This window comes from Schistocerca gregaria, chromosome 4 (assembly GCF_023897955.1).
Source record: "Schistocerca gregaria isolate iqSchGreg1 chromosome 4, iqSchGreg1.2, whole genome shotgun sequence".
Taxonomy (NCBI): Eukaryota; Metazoa; Arthropoda; class Insecta; order Orthoptera; family Acrididae; genus Schistocerca; species Schistocerca gregaria.
This window is the reverse complement of record NC_064923.1, coordinates 281,279,697-281,304,491: the sequence shown is the minus strand read 5'-3', so window position 1 is coordinate 281,304,491 and position 24,795 is coordinate 281,279,697. Positions and strand designations below refer to the sequence as shown.

The 24,795-nt window shown below is 42.5% G+C and overlaps 1 protein-coding gene across 1 annotated transcript in view; it reads left to right on the top strand.

Moving 5' to 3' along the window:
* The first annotated feature begins 525 nt into the window (after nucleotides 1-525).
* Nucleotides 526-24,795, top strand: part of LOC126266954 (5-formyltetrahydrofolate cyclo-ligase-like) — a 101,927-nt gene continuing 77,657 nt past the window's right edge. Inside the window, exons 1-2 of the mRNA XM_049971671.1 lie at nucleotides 526-591; nucleotides 20,351-20,464. Coding sequence (XP_049827628.1) covers nucleotides 20,351-20,464 — 114 coding nt within the window. The 5' untranslated portion in view covers nucleotides 526-591. The remainder of the gene's footprint in view (nucleotides 592-20,350; nucleotides 20,465-24,795) is intronic.

The following is a 24,795-nucleotide window of genomic DNA, read 5'->3' as shown; positions in this document are numbered from 1 at the left end:
CAGCTATTACTGATTTATGTTATACCAACCTGTGCATGTTAAATGTGATGCTTTTATGTCGATGACATAGAAACAGACGAATATTGACTGCGAGGTGGGTTCTTAACTACTGTTCCAGCTGTTTATGAAACGAGTTTTGTTTACAGCCACATTCGGGTGTGTGGTGTGCCAATGTTAAATGTTATATAAAATGTGCTTATGTTCAATAAAATTCTGCTAAAAGAAAGTACATAGCACTGACGATTATACTCCATTATACACATTTAACATATAGGCCTAACGTCGCTTTTATTATTTATTTCAGTTAAATTCCTGCTAAATCGTTAGACAATATGTCACCATACCTTCACCAACTGATAAAATCCCTTCCTCACTTTCAGAATTGTTATTCTTCCGTTATCGTATAAATCAGTCTGAAAAATCTTCAGATAGCATTTCTCGTCATTTCTCGAGCACCGAACTTCTTCGAACAACTCGCTGCTAAAGTATCGATACTCTTACGTTCAAAGCGATAAGTATCGAAGCTTCGATAAAAGCTTGCCGGTTACTGTGCCGAGTAGCGTTGGCCGTCTGAAGAGTTTGCACAGTAATGTAAGTAACGAATGATGGTTTTCTTCCTACCAACAGCACTAAGAGCCTATAATAAAATGTAATTGCCTGCTATGTGCACCGGCTACTGTGTACTATCCACGTTTCTGTAACTTATATTCTAAGCAAACATGACTGTGATTTGAAGGTTATGTCTGCAGCTGCCTAGCTGAGCCGTGTCTAGCGAGCAGTCAGTGCGACCTTCGTCCGCTAGATAGCGCGGGCTGTATAGTTTCTGGGGCGACGGAGATAATTTGCGGGCGCCAGACCAACTGAATTCGTTTTATTCTTTAGGAATTACGGAAGCTCGAGGTGTAACGTCACGTCTACAAGTATGTCATTATAAACGACGCACAAGCTGGTGTAGATCATGGATGGGGAAGGTAAATCGGCCTTCCCAAAGAAAACAACCTGGCATTTTGCTTGAAAGATTTACCACTTCAACAGCTCTGTATCCATTCCGTACAAACCATTGAAATATTTACCACTTCAACAACTCTACGTACATGCTGCACATACCCCTGTCAAGTGTGTGGCAGAGGATTCGTCCCATTTCGCCAGCTACTAGAACTTTTCACCGTTGCATTCACGTACGGAACACGGAAATAATCTTTAAGTGCACCTATGCACGATATAATTAATCTAATCTTGTCTTCACGGTTCCTATGTGAGTGACGTGTAGGGGGTTGTAGTATATTCCTAAAATCATCATTTAAAGACGGTCTTCAAACTTTGTAACTAGTCCTTCTCGAGATGGATTCGGTCTTCTTCAGGACTCTACCGGTTCAGTTCTTTCATCATCTTTGTGACATTACCCCTGGGTGCAACAAACCTTTCAGTATCTCCTCTTATTCCTGTCTGGTACGGGTCCCTCACACGTAACATTCTAGGCTGATTACATTTTCGTTCTATTTTACCACTATATCGAAGTCTGCTACCTGCCTTTCAGATGAGTGAGCCTATGTGATCGGTCCAGTTCGTGTTCCTATGAGTTTACCAATTCCTACTGTGAATTCTACGTTTTTCGTTTTGTGAAGGTTTAGGGAAATATGAAAAGCCTCAATGGAGTTGTACGGATGGAGATGTGGACCATAATCCTACGGAAAGGGAGACTAGTGCCTTCACTAATGGACGAATTGTTTTGTTTTTCCGTAAGACTAGGTTTAGGAATATTGTTTCTCGTTATAAATATTTTAGCCTCTAATTATCATCTAACTGTTTAAGTTAATGCTACATTGAATGCTCTTCGCTTTTCAAATCAGAAATTAAAGCACAGAATTATTCAGATATGAAGTCCTCGCCTTCCTTTAAAAACAGCAACACCAGATTGTCTCCCCCGCCTATCCATGTTACCGCGCACCACAAACGCTTTGCTTCCTGAAGGCGGTAAGCACCGCTCACATTAGATGCCACTACGTGCACCTATATTGAGTAAAATATGTAAGGCTCTGATAGCTTGTACTGAGCCATCAGCCTTTCTGTAATATTCCACAGTTGTTAAAAAGGGCAAGGAGAGACACCATATCTATGGTTATCTGTGTCAAGTGGTTCACATATTCTGCTTTGACCCTGAGTGCTTTTGAAGTTCATTTTATATGGGATCAACTTAAGACATACAGATAACTGGAGTTTGAGTCCCGAAACAGATTGCTGTACTTGTTTTCTTAATATTAATGGTTCTAAGCTAAAATATTTATAACGATTACTTTAACAGCCTCTTCCTCCGGTCCTTAAGATTTTTTTGCAAACCTTATACCTCTGCGCTGGCAGATGACGACAGATTAAATTAATTTCAGTATATTTTAGTAGGTATGGAAAGAATATTGTGACAGTTGCGACATAAATGCAGAAGTTTTCTAGTCAGTGTTTAACTGCTTGTTTCATCATATGCCACATTCTTCCTGTTCCGGAGGAGCATAGTTCTTTCCCATGTCGATTAACCGGATCTAGGTTTTTTCTTTTTTTTCGTTTCTCCTATTAAATATTTCCCGAAACAGGTCAACAGAAATGCCATTATGTTTCTTTTGTGAAGTCCAGTTCATCATATCGATTCGACATTGAAGAGGGGAGGACAAATTTTGAATTTCCCTTTAGCAAAATGTCACTAAATACTCAGGAAAGCTAGATCATATCAACCCTAAGTTCTAGCTTAGAAAGAATAAGGATGAGTAAGAGAAGCGGCCGTAGTTTTGGTTGAAGTGATGATTGTGGTGGTCCTCACGACCACCCCTTGCATCTGCACCTCTTCCAATCACAGAAGATTATCTGTTACCCACTTTCTTTACTGTATGACTCTTTTTTTTTTTTTTTTTTTTTTTTTTAATGAAACTTTTCTTGTGTCGGGAAGTGGTTCTTATACTTACACAGTCTATGCTTGTTTGCAAAATTCGTTGGCTGCTCTCCGTTTATAACTAACGTCAACATTTCAGATTGGACAAGAAAGAAAAACGGACAAGTGAGAATAGCACTCTGTCTCTCAGGGTTTCGGTCGAACTTGATTGTGTACACAGTTCATGTACAGTTTTGATGGCTGAGTTTTCAAGTATCCAAATATGTGACATAAATTTCTGTCTTTTAATTGTATTCACTCAGAAGCTAAAATTTTTTATTTCGCCGAGGAACCGTAGACCTTAGTACTGGACATAAATTTCAACGTGATACCTCTGACCGATCCTGAGGAAAGAAAGGTCGTAATAGACAGACAGACAGAGAGACGTAAAGCAAAGTGGTCCTAAAAGGGTTTCATTTTTACCGAGTGAGGTTGCAACCCTGAAAAGCTGACATGTCTTGCGCTTCGTGATGGAATATGTGGATAAAAGAAAACATTTCTTCAACAGTGGTCCCTTGGCGGGTTGGATGAATTTTGCTATCCTGTAGGTAGAATACGTAAAGAAGGACGATATAAGAAATACATAATAGTTAAGAACATAAGACAAAATTTTTACCTATAAAAAGAAACAGCTGCTGAAATCCAAAAATATAAACCTAAAGACGATGGGAAGAATAATCTAAGTTTTGAGCGCGACTCTGGGTGAGCACGAAATGTGGACAATTTACTTATTTATATTTATTTATTTAACTTGATTAAGACTAGGGCTTTCAAGCCCTCTGTTACATGGAAAAGGTTTTACTCACACAGTATTTTTTGACATCGTAGTTATTGAAGTAATGATAATAATTTTAATGTGAATGATGGTAATAAAATGGTATTTATAGAATTAAAAATGATTCTGAGGGAGAGAAATTTGAGAGTACCTCACTAGCTAAGATCTTTTGGAAATAAGTAACATCCGGTTGAAAATAGGGATACTTAGCTGTAATTAGTTAACGAGTGCGTACAGGAACAAAGTCAGACATTACTGTCGCTTAAGTAGATATGTTAGAACCTACATAATCAAGGAGTTCATTACACAATGGATCTCTGCTACTGAAAGAGACTTTTAGAAAGCGGATGAATGATGAGGGAGAGCAGAAAGTATTTTTCTCTGATGAGAACGAGTGTTCGTGCTCTATTGTTCAGACAAGAGCTTTAAGGTCGAGGAGAGATAGGAAGGGCTGTTTACACTGATAAGTCGGCAGAGGAGACAGTGTGTATGACAATCTCTGGGGTCGTCTGCACAAAGGCTGTGTAGTTCTGAATGAGATCGTGATATATGATTAAACAAGTCGAACGTCACAGGTGTATATGGTGAAGACGGTCATCTCCTTTCAGGGTCCGTGAGCTTTCATATGAAACACCTTACATGATAACATTAGCGTAATCAACAACTGGCAGTTCGAGAATTTGTACCACTTTCTTTTTCAGAACAAAAGGGCAGTTAGGTGCTCAGCACAGTTTAAGTTTTCGTCAGTGATTACTCGTGGACTCGTTGCTGAGAAGGAGAAATAGTTATTTGTTACATTCAGGGTTGAAAATGATGGGTATTCCCAGTATTTCGGGCTAATGAGCCTTGCACGACCAATTACGACCTCTTTGGTTTTGCTGAACTGACCTTTAACTCTGTATTTCATGTCTATTTTGATAATGCACATAAATCATTCTCAATAGCTGTCTTCATATTTATTGATTTTGCACTCATGTATAACTGGAAGTTATCAGCATACATGTGGTATTTACAGTAGTACGATATGATGTCACAGACAAGCACTGTCAAGACTGTAGGACCTAATACAGAACCCTTGGAGTTCTGAATCTGAGTCTGGCATCTGCTTTACCGACAATCAACTTTATATGATCATTCCATTCTAAATCACTCCTAATGCCTACTCCCAGATAATTTATGGAATTAACTGCTTCCAGTTGCTGACCTGCTATTTTGTAGCTAAATGATTAGGAATCTATCTTTCTATGTATTGTCTACATTGAGATTCAATTGCCATTCCCTGCACCATGCGTCAATTCGCTGCAGATCCTCCTGCATTTCAGTACAATTTTTCATTGTTGCAACCTCTCGATACACCACAGCATAATATGCAAAAAGCCTCAGTGAACTTCCGATGTCATCCACCAGGTCATTTACGTATATTGTGAATAGCAACGGTCCTATGACACTCCCCTGCGGCACACCTGAAATCACTCTTACTTCGGAAGACTTCTCTCCATTGAGAATGACATGCTGCGTTCTGTTATCTTGGAACTCCTCGATCCAATCACACAATTGGTCTGATAGTCCATATGCTCTTACTTTGTTCATTAAACGACTGTGGGGAACTGTGTCAAACGCCTTGCGGAAGTCAAGAAACACGGCATCTACCTGTGAATCCGTGTCTATGGCCCTCTGAGACTCGTGGACGAATAGCGCGAGCTGGGTTTCACACGACCGTCTTTTTCGAAACCCATGCTGATTTCTACAGAGTAGAAAAGTCATTATACTCGAACGTAATACGTGTTCCAAAATTCTACAACTGATCGACGTTAGAGATATAGGTCTATAGTTCTGCACATCTGTTCGACGTCCCTTCTTGAAAACGGGGATGACCTGTGCCCTTTTCCAATCCTTTGGAACGCTTCGCTCTTCTAGAGACCTACGGTACACCGCTGCAAGAAGGGGGGCAAGTTCCTTCGCGTACTCTGTGTAAAATCGAACTGGTATTCCATCAGGTCCAGCAGCCTTTCCTCTTTTGAGCGATTTTAATTGTTTCTCTATCCCTCTGTCTTCTATTTCGATATCTACCATTTTGTCATCTGTGCGACAATCTAGAGATAAGGAATGCAGCGAGTGTACTGAAACGGACTGGAGAACTGAATCAGTCAACCTTACGAATGATGACTAAAACAAGAGAAATAAAACATCCCATAAGACGTGGCTTTCGGGGAACATGAATGAGGTACAGGGACGGAAAAGAAGTCTATGGTATCCACAAAACTTGGTTGAGACATAATCGTAATGAAAATACCATCGCGTAGGCTTTCGCGGCCAGGATCAGCTGACATACCTGGGTCTACTGATCCACAAAACTTGGTTGAGAAACAATCGTATTGAAAATACAATCGCGTAGGTTTCCGCGGCCAGGATCAGCTGACATACCTGGGTCTACTGATGATCAGTAGACCCAGGGGACCACCTTGTCGTAACGTAAAAACCTATACTGGAGAAACCAACGTTGCGGGAACAGTCACAGTGATGTTATTCTGGGTCTAATGATGATCATCGGTGGATCCAGGAGAGAGCCACTGTAGCCGTGGATTCTGCAACATAGTTTTTTACATTGTTATGCAGCACGATGCGTAGAAAACTTATGTCATAGTAAATACAGTCCAAAGGGAAAAACGTTGTGAGTGTTCGGTGGATCTTCCTTCCGTAGAAAAGAGTGAAAAGTCAAGGCAGACAATCTCATGTATGTACGGTAATATGTACTGTTACAGTTTGTCATATATATTTTACTGCATGGTGTGAGGAAAGTTACAATTATTGGTCGACATCGATACACTTGGCACTGGACTATAATGGAGCAAGGACTAAACTGTCGCTCTTGAAGAAATCACCCCGGTATTTGTGTTCGATGTGCTGTACAGCTACCAATATAGAAGTTCAGAGCATCTGACGTGCTTACTGCTAGAGGTAAAAGAATACCGCAAACGATATAGCCTTCAGAGACAGAGAAAAAAAACCATAGGCTTACTATGACGTACAACGGAGCAATCTTCTCAGCAGAGATTGCTGATAAATGACTGTGCTATGTGACAATTATTAGCCACAAATTCCACTGATATTAAAATAACTACCAAAATCTGAAGACTGATGACCTCTGTTTTCTGGGACCATTAATCACCCTCATTCAATGAACTTAGACCCCGCAGTTCACGCTAAGTGTTCTTGCCGTTGTGGTACTCGTAGTTGAGTTCGTATCTCTCTTCCAAACCGCCGCTACATAAGAATCTTGCGACCCGAGATCACCTTCCCACCATACAGACATCGTCGTTACACGCTTTTCATACAGCTCACCGTGCACGGAAGTATTTAAGTACGGATTTATATTGGACAGTACTGTACTGGTCAGTATCAGATGATATTTTGCTTGCATTACATTTTTCATCTCCATGGTGGACGTCCATAAAAGAATGACGACCATGCAAAACGAGACTGGAAAAGGTTGTATTCTGTTTGTAAAGCTGTGTAAGCTTGAAAACTAGGAGATAAATTCCTACTGCACTGTCAGTCCTAAAACCCTGTATAATGTACGTGACTGTCCTGTTTGAGAAACGTGGTCTTCCTTTTTTTTCTCATGAGAATAAAGCGTACTACCTGTCTGTGTATTCTGAAAAATTCATGGCACGTTTTCTGCAAATGGCGCCTGCATTTAAAGCAGAAGTTGTAAAGCTAATTAATATTCATGTAACCAGGAAACTAAAAACTCCCGATAAAAAGTAACGAGCTTGCTCAAATAACTCGCGTCAGTCTCCAACTGCCAGTTTTTAATTAGGTCCTTGTCAGTTCTGCATAAGAAATTTCACAATTAGCAAACACGAGAAAAGATAACTAATAGTAAATTATTCTCACTGTGTCTCTAACAGCACCAAGTAGCTGCACTGTTGGAGCACGTTACTTTTTCTACGATATTTCAAACAGTTCTGATTTGATTCCTTCCCTGACGACATTTCAGTGGAGTCGGTGATCTGTTTCCAATGTCTGTGAAATCGATGCTCTTTAACTAATAAATAAACAAAAGACTGGTTATTATCGAAAAATTCAGACCAAATAAATATTTTTTACGTGTAAAACCACAAATTTTGCGTATGCCAGGTTATATATGTAGCTAAAACGATGTAGAATGGAATAATTATGAACTTATCAATCTGTCAAATAAAATCACCTGGGTTAACGCAGTGCATACATTTTTTTTTTAATTGTCATAATTCCAGTGCAAACTTGAGGGCGACAGGAAGGCAGATCGGTGAGAGGACCAGTTCAGCTGAATATACGATAGCAACAGGAGAGGGTTCAGAGAGTAATCAACTAAGAAATAGAATGAAAAATACTTTGCAAAATTGAAACTAACAGAAGTACAACGACAAAATAGCTTCGGATAAAACGAGAGACAGCTGCTCAGATTTTTACTACATAAATCCCTCTGAAGTGGAAAACGTTCCGCGTTTCAGTTACACAACGTTCAACCCAAGTAAGTGTGCACAACGCCCGCCCGGTTAGCCGTGCGGTCTAACACACGGCATTCCGGTTTGGTAACGACCGCCTGATCCCCGACACGAATCCGCCCGGCGGACTTGTGTGGAGGTCCGGTGAACCGGCCAGTCTGTGGATGGCTTTTAGGTGGTTTTCCATCTGCCTCGGCGAATGCAGGCTGGTTCCCATATTCTGCCTCAGCTACATTATGTCGGCGATTGCTGGGCAAACAAGTTCTCCACTTACCCGTACGCCGCCATTACTCTACCCACGCAAACATAGGGGTTACACTCGTCGGGTGTGAGACGTTCCCCTGGGGGGGGGGGGGGGGGGGGGGCGGCCACCGGGGGTCGAACCGCACAATAACCGTGAAAGAGTGGTTCGGTGTGGGGCGGTGAGGGGCGAAGTGTACTGCGGTAGTCGTTGTGGGTTTGTGGACCACTGCGGCTGCAGCGGGAACGGAGCCTCTCCGTAATTTCTAGGCCTCCGGTTAACAAACAATACAATACATACAAGTGTGCACAAGGTTTAAGAATTCAGATTCCTTTGTTCCGCTTCCCGTTAGTGTAATATGTCTTTGAATGAACTTCTTTATTCTAAAACAATTTGCCGTTCAGTTCCATCCTTGATACCAAGGGTAAAATTGTGAACGGGACAGACACTTCAAATACTTGACTAACTTGAAAATTGAAACAACTATAAAACATAGAATCATTTACATGGACTTGCCACGTTCTTTAATGGATGTGACCAATTTTCGTCCTCATCTTTGCCCTCTCCGTATTTGTGCTCTATCTCTAATTATTTTATCGCCGACGTGAAATCTTACTTTTTCTCAGTTGCAATCTACCTTTAATGTTGACTTGTGTGAAGAACTAGATAAAAAGGATCCGCTATTACATAGACAAACACGTTTCTTTGAATGAGGTTAGAGGTTACATTTACGACTAGAAGAATATTCCTACAATGAATATTTCACCAGGAGGAACACGTTTTGTAGACACCTCTTGTGTCGACTGCAAACTTGTGTATTATGATGTGGCATTTGGTTGTGATCCCATGACTCGTCGGTTAATAGTAGATTCAACTGTAATTTGATGAACAGCGTCATTGATAAAGATTGCAGAGCAATAGAGAATTTCCTAAATTAATAATGGGAAATAAGACGGAGCTCGTTCACCAGATCACAGCACTTGAAAAATATCTAGGAGATAAAGCTGTGAGGATAGCCAGAAGCAAATAACCTTCTTTGCGAGTCTTGTGTGTGCTGACTAGTCTGATGAGTCGCAACATGACTTCCTGTGGCAACCTTTTCAATTCCTAGTAGCACTTCCACCCAATGTCCTCAGTTATTTATTGGATCTATATCACAACACATTTTTTGCCATCTGTGTCTCTCTCTAGACCATGGGGTCCAAATCACGGCACGCGGGTTGCATGCAGCCCAAAGCAAGTAGCAGTGCGGCTGAAGAAGTGAGCATTTGCTACACAATCGGTAAAAAATACATAAAATTTCTATTCTGGAAAGTGATGATAAATTTAATATTTGCCATACGAATTTGGAAATCATACTCGTCTTCTTCTAATGTGCCCAGGTAAGGTTGGGGCGCCACTTCTAGTCAACATGGAAATTACTCCCTTAAGTAACACACGTCTCCCATCATGACCCTTTTTCTTGTGAATGTTACCCACATGTACTTTTCCCAGCCGGTTCTGTAGAAAACCACCTCATTTAGTCCTCTATCAGTCCACTCAAATTTCAGAATCGTTCTGTCACATCATATCTCTTTCTTTCTGCCCTTAACTCATTTGCTCCGAAATGTGGACACAGAATGGATGTGACAAATAAATTAATAGCGAAACTTACAAAAGTTGGAACTCGCTGTGTGAAAACTGTGTGTGTTAAAGCCCCATCGCTAGTACTGTGAAAGCAAGTACGAGTACTTTTAAATTCCGATTACAGTGTCTCATCTAGAATCGTCTTCGCTACTCCACTCTTAAACAGAACTTAACTGTGCAAATTACTTTTGATGTGTATGATATTAATTACCGTAAACTGTATCTGATTATTTGTATAATGAATTAAAGAATGGTTGTTACTAATATCAGAGTGGTTTTCCCGTGGAACATTCACACGCAATGGCTAACGGTTGCGTAACAAAAGAAATGCGCTATTGAAAAAATACGTCAGCTAAATTTATATGAAATTTTCCTAATGAATTGTATTCTTAATTTTTTCTCAGTAGGTCTTACAATAGCGGATAAATTGGCTCTACTCTGTCTGCAAAATGCGAGAATATAAAGTGCCGAACTTCATGTACCTGTAATAAATCACTGCGTGGGAGACTGCCTTATCCTTTTTTATTCTATTAATACGTCTCCATTAACAAATAACATTTTTGTTCCTTTTCTGAAAATATAGGTCACTGACCACGCAGTAGCGCAAAGCATGAAAGTGCAGTTTTTGCCAAAACTATCTTTCACTATAAATAGTGGGGATAAGCTTCATGAAGTAATTATAAACAAATAGGAAAATATTTTGAAATTATATTGAGTCCTATTAATGCAACAAAAAGGAACAATGAACAATGACCTTTCCTTTATCATACTCACACACCATAAGAATTAGTTTTGTAGGCAGTCTTTAAATTATATGAGATTTACTCTTTCCTTTTCTTAATGAAATATTTTGACCAACAATGGAGGGAGAAAGCTAATTAGAGTACTGAACACGTGACTGATAATTCGCCCTGGATACCAACACGTAGATATTGTTAGACACAATACACTCTTTACGCTCCAATAATTACTCGGTTAGCGCTTTCAACAAAATTAATGCAAACTACCTTTTTTCCAAATGCGCCGTCTCTCTAGAAAATCCTCTTAAAAATCATGTTTTGTCCTCAGTCACATCAGGGAGCACTTCAATTGTCTGTGTGACGCCTCGGTCTTCGAAGTTCGTCACTCTCCTGTGACACAAAGCTCAGTTTCTGTCTCCTCGGCTGGCAGAAAACTACTTCCGACTCCTTCGCTCGCCCGAACTCTACTCAGTAATACTGCCATGTACCCGACGTTCGCCTTAAGGGATCGGCAACCCCACAGACACTGGAGCATCACTGGCATGCATATAAACAACGCATTGCCTCCCCGGACTGCTTCGATCAAAACAACGACTGAAGTCGGGACGAGCACCTCCAGAGGTCCTCCTTACTAAGGACCTATTTCCTCTGCCGTGTCACGTGTGTGGGACTGGATCAGTATGAATCCCTCCGCTCCCCGGCTATGTAACGGGTGCAAGCCAACACGTTGTCTGTTCGCTTCAACGAAGCTCTGGGCCAATTCATGCGCCAGCACATCAGAGTCCCGTCGGAAGCCACCGCAGCAAGACCTACGAGTTTCCAGCGATCTCCCAATACGTACCTGTCTGCGAACTATGGCGAACGCTCAACCTCCTTCGTTAGGAGTTATCAGTTACACAGTCTTGGCCTCCCACAACGTCCTTTTACCGTGTGTTCCAAGAGTGTGGCTGTCAGTGTCTGAGAAGTATTATTTTTATCGAGAAGAGGTTTTCCTTTGTTCTTAAATCTCTCTGTTGTGGCCATAATAAATACTTGTTTTTGTTTGCCTGCGTCTTATTATAGCTTGTCAGCTATATCTCCGTAGGAGAGAAATACCATAACCTCTGGGAACCAAACAATACATGTCAGTCATGTGTTCAGCCATTCAAAGACGCTTATAACGAGAAACGTACCAAACAATTTGATGTTTCTCATGACATGTACACCTTTCAAGAGCTCGTTAGAGGACCACGTCCATTCAGCTGCTGGAATATGAACACACACAAATAGTCGATTGCTAGTTGCTCAGGACACACGAGTGACACATGTCCAGCCCTTCTCTCCAGGTGATAGTCGTCCGCAGATAGTGCTGACAAAGTTCGGTTGTTGTGATACTCCACTGCCTCCCACAGTACCCACAACCGACGTAACATCACAAAGTTTTAATGAAGTTCCCGTTTTTGAGGGCCATCCTCTCTTTGCGGTTGTGTGAAGATGCATTGTACCTGCGCCAGGCGTTAGCGATTCTGCTATCCACCGAAACTGTGTTATTTCCTGCGAAGGAATGATTAATCAACGACCCTAATCAACCCACTGTGCTGCCACGTAAATTAAATAGTTTCAGTAGAAGGATCACCGGTTTCGCATTGACCCGGTAGTCAAGATTAAAAATTCACCACTGTGTCATTACTAATCAACTTAACAATCCGACTTCTTTTAAAATCTAAGAACCCACTATTGCGACTCTGCTGGCACATAATAAAATCATAACAGTTCTTGCTATTGCCTAGCTCACCTGACTGTCACAGCGGATGTAAGTATTGATAAAACAAACCACATCAACGCAGTCCATATTAGCATGTGTGGAGTGTGTATTTGCGGATGCACTAGTTTTTAAGAAGAAACAAATTCCTATTAGACGTTTTGTAAAATTCTCTTCGTCGTCTTTATTGAATGACTATTGGCTATGACCCCAAGTGGTCAACATTGTGATACGTAAGCTGAATACACTGATGATCCAAAACATTACGACAGACTGCTTAACAGCTTATTTGTCCGTCTTTGGAACAAAATACATCACTGACTCTGCTTATTAGGGATCCGACAGCTCATTAGTAGGTTTGTGGAGGTATATGTCGTTAGATTTCTACGCACAAGTCATGCATTTCGTGTAAATAATGGGTCGCTGATTTGCGTACGCCAGATGGGTTCCGTAAGATTTATAAACATCCAAATTTGGTCACTGAGACGTCAACATGACCTCACTATCTGCTCCTCAAACCACTGTAGCACGGTTCAAATGGCTCTGAGCACTATAGGACTTAACTGCTGTGGTCATCAGTCCCCTAGAACTTAGAACTACTTAAACCTAACTAACCTAAGGACATCACACACATCCATGCCCGAGGCAGGATTCGAACCTGCGACCATAGCAGTCGCGCGGTTCCGGACTGACCACCTAGAACCGCTGGACCACCGCTGCCGGCACTGTAGCACGGTTCTGGCTCCCAGACACGGATAATTATACTGCTGAGTGATGACATCGACGTCGGGGAAGACATCGAGCATGAAGGAATGCGGGTGGTTCGCAACTGTCAGCGTGTCTTTGGTTACTACCACAGGTCTCATGAAAGCGCAGGAGAACGTCTCCCATAGCATAATGCTGCTCCTACCAGCCTGCGTCCGTGGTGCGCTGCACGTTTAGAGCCGCCGTTCACCAAGATGACGGCGTTTGTGGAGACGACCATCGACATAGTGTAGCAAACATGAAATTCACCCGAAGAACGGACGCGTTCTCATTGATCGACGGTCGACTCCCGATGGTCCCGTGGCCACTGTAGTCGTAATTGACGATTTCGTTGGGTCATCATGTGAACACGTGTGCTGCGAAGTTCCACGTTCAACAATGTACGATGAACGGTGTGCTCCAAACACTTGTGGGTGCACTAGCAATGTTCTCTTTCGCCAGAAATGCCACGGATCACCTTCTATCCTACTTTACAGAGCAGAAAAGCTTCCGAACTCCACGTTCCGTGAAGAGACGTCCAACCATTTAGCGCCTAGTAGTAGTTTCACTGTGCTTCTACCTCTTTCCTTAGATGCTCATGACAGTAGGACGTGAAGTTTCGACCAGCTTCTGCGTTTGGGAGGGATGATGCCCCGTCCGTGTCTGCTCCGCTTATACAGGGTGTCACAAAAACGTACGGTCAAACTTTCAGGAAACATTCCTCACACACAAATAAAGAAAATATGTTATGTGGATATGTATGTGTCCGGAAACGCCTAATTTCCATGTTAGAGCTCATTTTAGTTTCGTCAGTATGTACTGTACTTCCTCGACTCACCGTCAGTTGGCCCAATTGAAGGAAGGTAATGTTGACTTCGGTGCTTGTGTTGACATGCGATTCATTGCTCTACAGTACTAGCATCAACCACATCAGTACGTAGCATCAACAGGTTAGTGTTCATCACGAACGTGGTTTTGCAGTCAGTGCAATGTTTACAAATGCGGAGTTGGCAGATACCCATTTGATGTATGGATTAGCACGGGGCAATAGCCGTGGCGCGGTACGTTTGTATCGAGATAGATTTCCAGAACGAAGGTGTCCCGACAGGAAGATGTTCGAAGCAATTGATCGGCGTCTTAGGGAGCACGGAACATTCCAGCCTATGACTCGCGACTGGGGAAGACCTAGAACGACTAGGACACCTGTAATGGACGAGGCAATTCTTCGTGCAGTTGACGATAACCCTAATGTCAGCGTCAGAGAAGTTGCTGCTGTACAAGTTAACGTTGATCACGTCACTGTATGGAGAGTGCTACGGGAGAACCACTTGTTTCCGTACCATGTACAGCGTGTGCAGGCACTATCAGCAGCTGATTTGCCTCCACGGGTACACTTCTGCGAATGGTTCATCCAACAATGTGTCAATCCTCATTTCTGTGCAAATGTTTTCTTTACGGATGAGCCTCCATTCTAACGTGATCAAATTGTAAATTTTCACAATCAACATGTGTGGGCTGGCGAGAATCCGCACGCAATTGTGAAATTACGTCATTAACACAGATTTTCTGTGAACGTTTGGGCAGGCATTGTTGGTGATGTCTTAGATTGGGCCCCATGTTCTTCCACCTACGCTCAGTGGAGCACGTTATCATGATTTCATACGGGATACTCTACCTGTGCTGCTAGAACATGTGCCTTTACAAGTACGACACAACATGTGGTTCATGCACGATGGAGATCCTGCACATTTCAGTCGAAGTGTTCGTACGCTTCTCAACAACAGATTCGGTGACCGATGGATTGGTAGAGGCGGACCAATTCCATGGCCTCCACGCTCTCCTGACCTCAACCCTCTTGACTTTCATTTATGGGGGCATTTGAAAGCTCTTGTCTACGCAACCCCGGTACAAAATGTAGAGACTCTTCGTGCTCGTATTGTGGACGGCTGTGATACAATACACCATTCTCCAGGGCTGCATCAGCGCATCAGGGATTGCATGCGGCGGAGGGTGGATGCATGTATCCTCGCTAACGGAGGACATCTTGAACATTTCCTGTAACAAAGTGTTTGATATCACGCTGGTACGTTCTGTTGCTGTGTGTTTCCATTCCATGATTAATGTGATTTGAAGTGAAGTAATGAATTGAGCTCTAACATGGAAAGTAAGCGTTTCCGGACACATGTTCACACAACATCTTTTCTTTATTTGTGTGTGAGGAATGTTTCCTGAAAGTTTGGCTGTACCTTGTTGTAACACCCTGTGTACTTTTGTTACCACGTCACGTGCCCGCACCGCCACCAGGCGGCATTCAACGTCGCGATGGGCATTGTCATGTTTTGGCTTGTCAGTTTATAAGACAAGGTTCGACTGAAATGTGCGGTGAATGCTCTCACAAAAAGAAAAAAAAAAAGAAAAATGCAAGAGTTACAAACCGAATTAGTTACAACGCACCTTTGACCGGATCTTAAGCTGTTGGAAACTGTCAGCAAACGCTTCTTGTAGGAACGTTCTAAGCACCGTGGTCACGCAACGACTGCGAATGTCCTTACACTGCTCGTACGTATTTTCAACTCTTTCGCTCTCAGTACCACAGGCTCCCGTTGATGTTGATAATTCGCAAGAACCCGTCGCACTCCTTCAATGTTGTCTTGAATTGTGGGCGTCGACCCGAACGCACCTCATCCTCTACAGCGTCCTTTCCGTCTCTAAAGCGTTTAATCTATCCTAACACTCACTTTTTACTCACTGCTTCAACAACGTACACTTGCACTGACGTCCCATGAGTTTTCTTGCCGTTTTCCCAGAATTTGAAGCAAAACTTCTTTCCATTTTGCAATTGCATTAGTGCGACGGATGCTTGGGGATGGTTGGTGGCTACGTTTAATAATGAAAACAGAAGAGTTGAAGATAAGTACCAGCAGTGTAAGGAAAAAGATTTTAGCTTACTACGTGTCCCCTTTTATACCTGTATATACCGTACGGCGCTCCAGTAGGTACGTAAAAACACACGTGTATTCGAATGGAACGTTGTGTAAAATTTTGGAACAATCGGTAAAGAACTTGCGTAGATTTAAGGTTCCGAACAGACGAATATTTACATGTAACTGTTCATTTGTTCAAAATCTTAAATCTACATAAGTTGATCGCCAATTGCTTTGAAATTTTCACACAACGTCGCATACGAAAACGCGTGTGTTCTCATATGCCTATGTTTTCAGTATATAAAAGATATAAATAAATATGTACCATCTAAAGGTGAAGCGTTATTACCAAAACCCTCGAAAAATTCTTGACCGATTTACGTCAAAGTTTTATATTTACTCTAATGAACATTCGAACGGACAAAGGCTATTACACTGCGTTGACAAAGGCTATGTGGTACCTTGTAATACCGTGTGGGAAGTCCTTTTGCCCGCGGTAGTGCAGCAACTCGACGTTGAATGGACTCAACAAGTCGTTGGAAGTCCCATGCAGAGATATTGGGCCATGTTACATTTATAGCCGTCCATAATTGCGGAGATGTTACTGGTGCAGTATTTGCGCACGGACTGACTTCTCGGTTATGTCCCATAAATGTTCGATTGGATTCGCGTCAGGTGATCTGGGTGGTCAAATATCCATCCGAACTGTCTAGAATGTTCTTCAAACCAATCGCAAGTCACATGGTGCAGTGTGAAACTCCATCATTGTTTGAAATCAAGAAGTTCGTGAATGGTTGCAAATGGTGTCCAAGTAGCCAAACATGGCCGATGATCCATTTCAATCCAGATGAGCACAGCCCACACCGGTATGGACCCATTACTAGCTTGCACTGTGTCTTGTTAACAACCATGGTCCAAGGCTTCGTGGGGTATGCACCACACTGGAACCCATCTATCGGCTCTTACCGACAGGAATCGGGAATCATCCGACCGGGCCAAGGTCATCCAGACGTCTAGGGTCCAACAGATATGGTTAGAAGCCCAGGAGAAGCCTGCTGCCATAGACCACTAACGCCAAATTTCGCCGCACTGCCCTAACGGGTGCCTATGTCCCACATTGATTTCTGCAGTTATTTCTTGCAGAGTCGCTTGTCTGTTAGCACTACAGCTCTACGCAAACGCCGCTGCTCTCGGTCCTTGAAAGAAAGCAATCGCGTTGTCCGTGCTGAGACGCAGTGCCTGAAATTTGGTATTCTCTATATACTCTTGACAAGGTGGATTTCAGAATATTGAATTCCTTAACGACTTTCGAAATGGAATGTCCCATGCGTCTAGCTACAAATATCATTCTCCGTTCAAAGCCTGTTTATTCCCGCCATACTGCCGTAATCAAGTGAAAAACCATTTCGCGTTACTCACCTGAATACAAATGTCAGCTCCGACAATGCACTTAGCTTTTATACCTCGTGTACGCAACACTACCGCCATCTGTATATGTACATATCGCTATGCTATCACTTCTGGCCGGCCGCTGTGACAGAGCGCTTCGAGGCGCTGCAGTCTAGAACCGCGAGAGCGCTACGGTCGCAGGTTTGAATCCTGCCTCGGGCATGGATGTGTGTGATGTCTTTAGGTTAGTCAGGTTTAAGTAGTTCTAAGTTATAGGGGACTGATGGCCTCAGATGTTAAGTCCCATAGTGCTCAGAGCCATTTGAACCATGACTTCTGTCACCTCAGCTGGAGTGCGGTTCACATCTTCAGTTCACTAGTACTTTGCAAGAATAATTTTAACACGATAATTTCTCTTCTCAGACGTACCAGTTCACTTACACCATTCAGACTGTAATATTTCACTATCCGTCTCAGATAACGTTAGCCTTATTCGTCGTCCTCTTGATAAATCCCCACCCAGATTTCCCCGCTCAGAAATCAGAACGGGGAACTAGTTTACATCTGGAGTGTTTTGTGAAGGAAATAGTAATCACTAACAGACTGTTCTACAGACTGCATATACATTAGGGTTTAACGCCCAGTTGCGATTTTTTTTTCCGTCAGTGTATTTTCTCTAACAACTCATCCTATCGTCAGGGGGAATATACATCATAGTACAAAATGTAATAGTATTTTTGCTACTGATGATAGAGTAGAAAATTGAAAATAAGTATTGCGTGAAAGCAAAGAAAGATGCCGTGGTCATAGCTGCATTTGTACAGAGTGTCCCAGGACGCTTGAGGAGACTAATTCGAATAAAACAACCCATATAATACGCGTTCAATTATTAGTGCAAGAATGGTGCAAATGGCTCTAAGCACTATGGGACTTAACATCTGAGGTCATCAGTCCACTAGACGTAGATCTACTTAAACCTAACTAACCTAAGGACATCACACACATCCATGCCCGAGGCAGGATTCGAACCTGCGACCGTAGCAGCAGCACGGTTCCTGACTGAAGCGCCTAGAACCGCTCGGCCACCAATTATTAGTGGTTACAGAGAGATAACAGTCTGACAGCATCCCAAACAAATACTGACGGAAAATGCTAAGCAGACGCAAATAATTAATCTCACAACTGATTTCTTAAATTTCACCTCCGAATTCAGTGCTCCTTGGAATCCTCATAATAACATAGTTGCCGCCCTGTGTGGCCAAGCGGTTCTAGGCGCTACAGTCTGGAACCGCGCGACCGCTACGGTCACAGGTTCGAATCCTGCCTCGGGCATGAATGTGTGTGATGTCCTTAGGTTTAAGTAGCTCTAGGTTCTAGGGGACTGATGACCTCAGATGTTAAGTTCCATAGTGCTCAGACTCATTTGAACCATTTTGAACAACATAGTTTATAGCTCCTCCAATGTCGTTTATGTCTTCCTTTTATGAGGGTTCAACTTTTTATAATCAGAACGATCAATTCGTCTCTTGTGTTTACTTTTAGTTTGTAAATATATCCTATGTCCGCCTCCGTAGCGTAGCGGTAGCCTTACCGCCCATCACGCAGGGGCCCGCGTTCGATTCACGACAGGGGACCGGGTGTTGTGTGTCGTTCATCATTATTTTCATCATCATTGACTCGCAACTCGCCGATGTGGCATCACCTAAAAAGGACTTGCAGTACGGCGGTCGAACTCCCCCGAATGGGGCCTCCCGGCCAACAATGCCATACGATAATTTCATTTCAATATTTCCTTTTAGTCATGCCCACAGGCAATGTTGAAGGTGCAAGGCCCCGGAAACGTTAGGTTTAGATGATGTGACACTTGACGAGTAGAATACGCGGGGCCCCGTCTTGCTGGAAAAACATACTCATTCTTGTAGCCAATCCGGAAAGCTCGTTTTAAATAATCTAGACAACGGAGCCCTCTAAGAAGATGTTTAAATTAAATAGTCTAGTAGCTCAGAAAACCACAGTCACCTTTAAAAAACTGAATAAATGCAAATTCATACTCAAATTCATGACGTGTATTTCAAAACAAAAATGAAAATCGATAAATATTTATCTACGTAATAGGCTGTGTCTCTGTAAACAATTAAAGTTGGACACATGATATATGGAATCTTTATTCGAGTTAATATATACTTCCACCTCCCAATATATTTGCTATTCCTCCTGAGATATCCTGTATAGCTTAATTTGATGTTTTCCTTGACCACAAATATTCTGTTAATGTCATGATGAGTTTGGCCCACTGGCCACTTCCATAAAAAATTAAAAATAGATTGATACAAAGTATTTGGTTAACGTTGTCAGCAAAAATCATAATTCGTCAAGGCGCTGATGAACGTGATGTCGAACGCCCCTTCAACCAAACTCATCATCATCAAAACTCATAAGTGCAAATAGTAACTATAAAATTCCCCTAATATTAGCGAAGATCCAACAATGTATGCGGTCGCACAATTAAAGGCAGTTGCCGGGGTGCTGCCCCCGTCAACATGCGGCCCTAACTATTTATGGAAATGCAAAATTCTCTGCGTTAAAGTTCATTCTGAACAGACTATGTGCTCCAGGTCCTCTTCAATGCATTCACGTAAGTGTGTGTGTGGATAATTAGCGTAGGCCTAAATAATTTACACTGTCTTATATTTAAATTTCATATTCAGTTCCTACCGTAAATTGCGATAGAATGATGTAAAGTACGAATTCTTTGCTTTGCAGATGACAGCCACCCTCAAGGCGGCGAAGAACGCCGTCCGGAGGCAGATGAAGAGCGTCATTGGCGCGCTCACTACGGAAGAAAAGCTGCGCCAGTCACAGATCGTCACCAACATGGTGGGTTTAGATTTAACGTGTGTGACTGTGCTAGAGATAGATACACACACACACACACACACACACACACACACACACACACACACACACACACACACAGACAGAGAGAGCGGCATTATTTTTTCTGTGGAAACTTTATTTATATGCAACATCAGCAGCTACATAAACCTTATTAAAATGTGATACTAGTAGTTTCTGCTTATGTAGGCTACTTTCTAGCACTGGCCAATAATTCGTTACAACATTTTGGTTTCTGATGTATGAAAATACTTTCCTTAATAATGGCTTAAATGGCCGAACATGAGTATTTATAGATACCTGATATGTCACCTGGAGGAGTACCATCTATATAGTACATAGAAAGCTTCAGATATGAAGTTTTTATTGTCTTGATCGGAGTGGATTACTAGTTTCGGCAGGGTTAAGCTTTCATCTTCACATCCGCAAGCATTACAAAAATATTACACTGCTGTAGCAGCAATCGTAAGTTAACAATTTTACATTTCTTTTTGACATACCATCAGTGTACTGGCTGTGAAATCATGCTGTGCGATAAATCGCACGTTTGTTTATGTGCCACCGTATCGGACTGTGAATTTGAAATAAAAAAATAAGATTACCTTTGCAGTAGTTTTTGCAATAAATGTACAAATTCCAATATATGCTCGAGATAACATTACGTCATAACGAAAAAAGAGTAAAACGTTAAAAAGCATAACTTTCTTCTCATGGCAACAACATCAAGAAGTGCCGCATGTGTCTGAGATGAACACCGGGTACATATGGCTAGTAATCTAGCACACCTACATGCGATCAAGGCAATCAAAACGTCATATCTGAAGCTTTGTATTTATGTTACACGTCATTAACACACTTCTGTTAACTGGTCACATTTGTACTCTTGCTGAAAAGGCGGCACATACACTACTTGAAAGACCTGCCGTAGTCACTCTCAGTACTCTCACGCCGTAACCATTCCAGAGACTTTGTAACTGCACTGATGAATGATATATTCCGTTTGTCTGTAGGCTACGTTTTTAGAACGAAATTTTCCCATGGTTGCGCTTTAATGTAATAAGAGTAACTTGGACAGGTCTTTTAAGAAGAGTATATGACACGTTCCCAATGAGAGTACAGGTGTGTCCAGTTGTCAAAAAGATTGTAAGTGCTGCGCAACAAAAATACTCATGTTTGGCTGTTTATGTCATTTTTAAGGAAACTGTGTTTGACAGACAAGAAATCAAAATCCTATAATAACGACTTGTGGTCCAGTGACAGAATATGGCCCATATGGACGGCAATCAATAGCACAAATCAGTAAAGATTATGCAGTGACTGATGGTGCACACAAACGCCGGCCGGTGTGGCCGAGCGGTTCTAGGCGCTACAGTCTGGAACCGCACGACCGCTACGGCGCAGGTTCGAATCCTGCCTCGGGCATGGATGTGTGTGATGTTTTTAGGTTAGTTAGGTTTAAGTAGTTCTAAGTTCTATGGGACTGATGACCTCCGATGCTAAGTCCCATAGCACTCAGAGCCATTTTTGAACTGATGACCTCAGAAGTTAAGACCCATAGTGCTCAGAGCCGTTTGAACCATTTTTGCACACAAACTTTTGTTTCATTGAACATCTTACGGCTCTGGAGCATCATCTCGATTTTATAACAGCACCTTTTTTTTTTTTTTTTTTACACCATTCGCTATTTACGCCCTCTGTTAGGGCAGTCTGGATATACAGAAAGGCACCAGTTGCACTGGTCATGGATAGACAGAGATCGAAATAGGATACTGGATTTTAAGACATACCCTGGAAGAGATGCACACTCAGATGAAAATTTAGTAATGAAGATTTGGTTGAAATTTAAGAGAATTATCAAGAAACATCCGTGTCCAAATAAGTGAGATACTATAGCACTGACGAAGGCTTACGCGCGTTTGAAGTTCTTGGGCTGTAGATACGGAGATAATGAATGCCACAGTAGGTTATTTAGTTGACAAGGAAAGAGCATCTCAGTAGTTGGAGAGACAGAAATGAGAAGGTAATTCGAGAAAACTGAGCAACACAAGAAATATTCCGACTGATCGACGAAAGAAGGAAAAACAGAAAGGATCAGGAACAGAAAGAAGAAAATCCAGCAATAGAAGTCACTTAGAAATAAAATCAGTAGCAAGTGCAAGGAAGCTATAGCGGTTCTAGCCGCTACAGTGTGGAACCGCGGGTCCGCTACGGTAGCAGGTTCAAATTCTGCCTCGGGTATGGATGTGTGTGATGTCCTTAGGTTAGTTAGGTTTAAGTAGTTCTAAGTTCTAGGGGACTGATGACCACAGAAATTAAGTCCTATAGTGCTCAGAGCCATTCGAACCATTTGAACCCAATACAGTGGAGATTCTGACTGTCAAGTATTCAACAAGTCTTTGATTGGTGTACGGAGTACTAAGTCAAGACAATTCAAGTTAAGTAAATGGCCGATAGCCAGCACGGGAATGGAACGCGATAGAGACCCATATCGCATACAAATCAGACGAATTTAGCAGCTAACCCTCAAGGTGAGTTCACTATCATGCTGCTCAAACCATTGAAGATCGCCGTCTAGGCTCCGTTATACACTACTAGCCATAAAAATTGCCACACCAAGAAGAAATGCAGATGATAAACGGGTATTCATTGGACAAATATGTTATACTAGAACTGACATGTGATTACATTTTCACGCAATTTGGGTGCATAGGTCCTGAGAAATTTGTATCCAGAACAACGATCTCTGGCCGTAATAACGGCCTTGCTGCGAGTGGGCATTGAGTCAAACAGAGCTTGGATGGCGTGTACAGGTACAGCTGCCCATGCGGCTTCAACAGTTCGTCAAGAGTAGCGACTGGCGTATTGTGACGAAGCAGTTGCTTTGCCACCATTGGCCAGACGTTTTCAATTGGTGAGAGATCTGGAGAATATGCTGGCCACGGCAGCAGTCGAACATTTTCTGTATCCAGAAAGGCCCGTTAGGGCCTGCAACATGCGGTCGTGCATTATCCTGCTGAAATGTAGAGTTTCGCAGGGATCGAATGAAGGGTAGAGCCACAGGTCGTAACACATCTGAAATGTAACGTCCACTGTTCAAAGTGCCGCCAGTGCGAACAAAAGGTGACCGAGACGTGTAACCAATTACACCCCATACCATCACGCCGGGTGATACGTCAGTATGGCGATGACGAATACATGCTTCCGATGTCGCCAAACACAGATGCGACCATCATGATGCTGTAAACAGAACCTGGATTCACCAAAAAAATGACGTTTTGCCATTCGTACACCCAGGTTCGTCGTTGAGTACACCATCGAGGCGCTCCTGTCTGTATTGCAGCGTCAAGGGTAACTGCAGCCATGGTCTCCGAGCTGATAGTCCATGCTGCTGCAAACGTCGTCGAACTGTTCGCACAGATGGTTGTTGCCTTGCAAACGTCCCCATTTGTTGACTCAGGGATCGAGACGTGGTTACACGATCCGTTACAGCCATGCGGATAAGATGCCTATCATCTCGACTGCTACTGATACGAGGCCGTTGGGATCTAGCACGGAGTTCCGTATTACCCTCCGAGTCCATATTCTGCTAACATTCACTGAATCTCGACCAACGCGAGCAGCAATTTCGCGATACGATAAACCGCAATCGCGATGGGCTACAATCCGACCTTTATCAAAGTTGGAAACGTGATGGTGCGCATTTATCCTCCTTACACGAGGCATCACAACAACGTTTCACCAGGCAACGTTGGTCAAGTGTTGTTTGTGTATGAGAAATCGGTTGGAAACTTTCCTCATGTCAGCACGTTGTAGGTGTCGCCACCGGCGCCAACCTTGTATGAACGCTCTGAAAAGCTAATCATTTGCATATCACAGCATCTTCTTCCTGCTGGTTAAATTTCACGTCCGTAGCACGTCATCTTCGTGGAGTAGCAATTTCAGTTTCCAGTAGTGTACGACGGGGTAAGCTACTTGTGATCGTCTATTACAGGGCGTGTAAGCCTACTCGTGGCTAAGCAGATGGCTGTTACTGGATGACCTGTTCTCATACGACGCAGTAGTATATATTGAGATAAAGTCGTTTGGATACAGTTGCGGACTGCAGCTCTAATGGAAGTAGTTACAATTGACCCAAAACACAAAGAAACGAAATTTAATAAGTCTAAATTCACAGATTCGATGTTACTTGAGTACACAAGCGGTAACCAGTCACATCCGTTAAGTCTTTGTCTGGTCTGATTTGTTGTGAACGAACAAGAAAATCTAGTAGTGGGGAAGACACGCCAGTCAGAGATATCGAAGGAATCTAATGA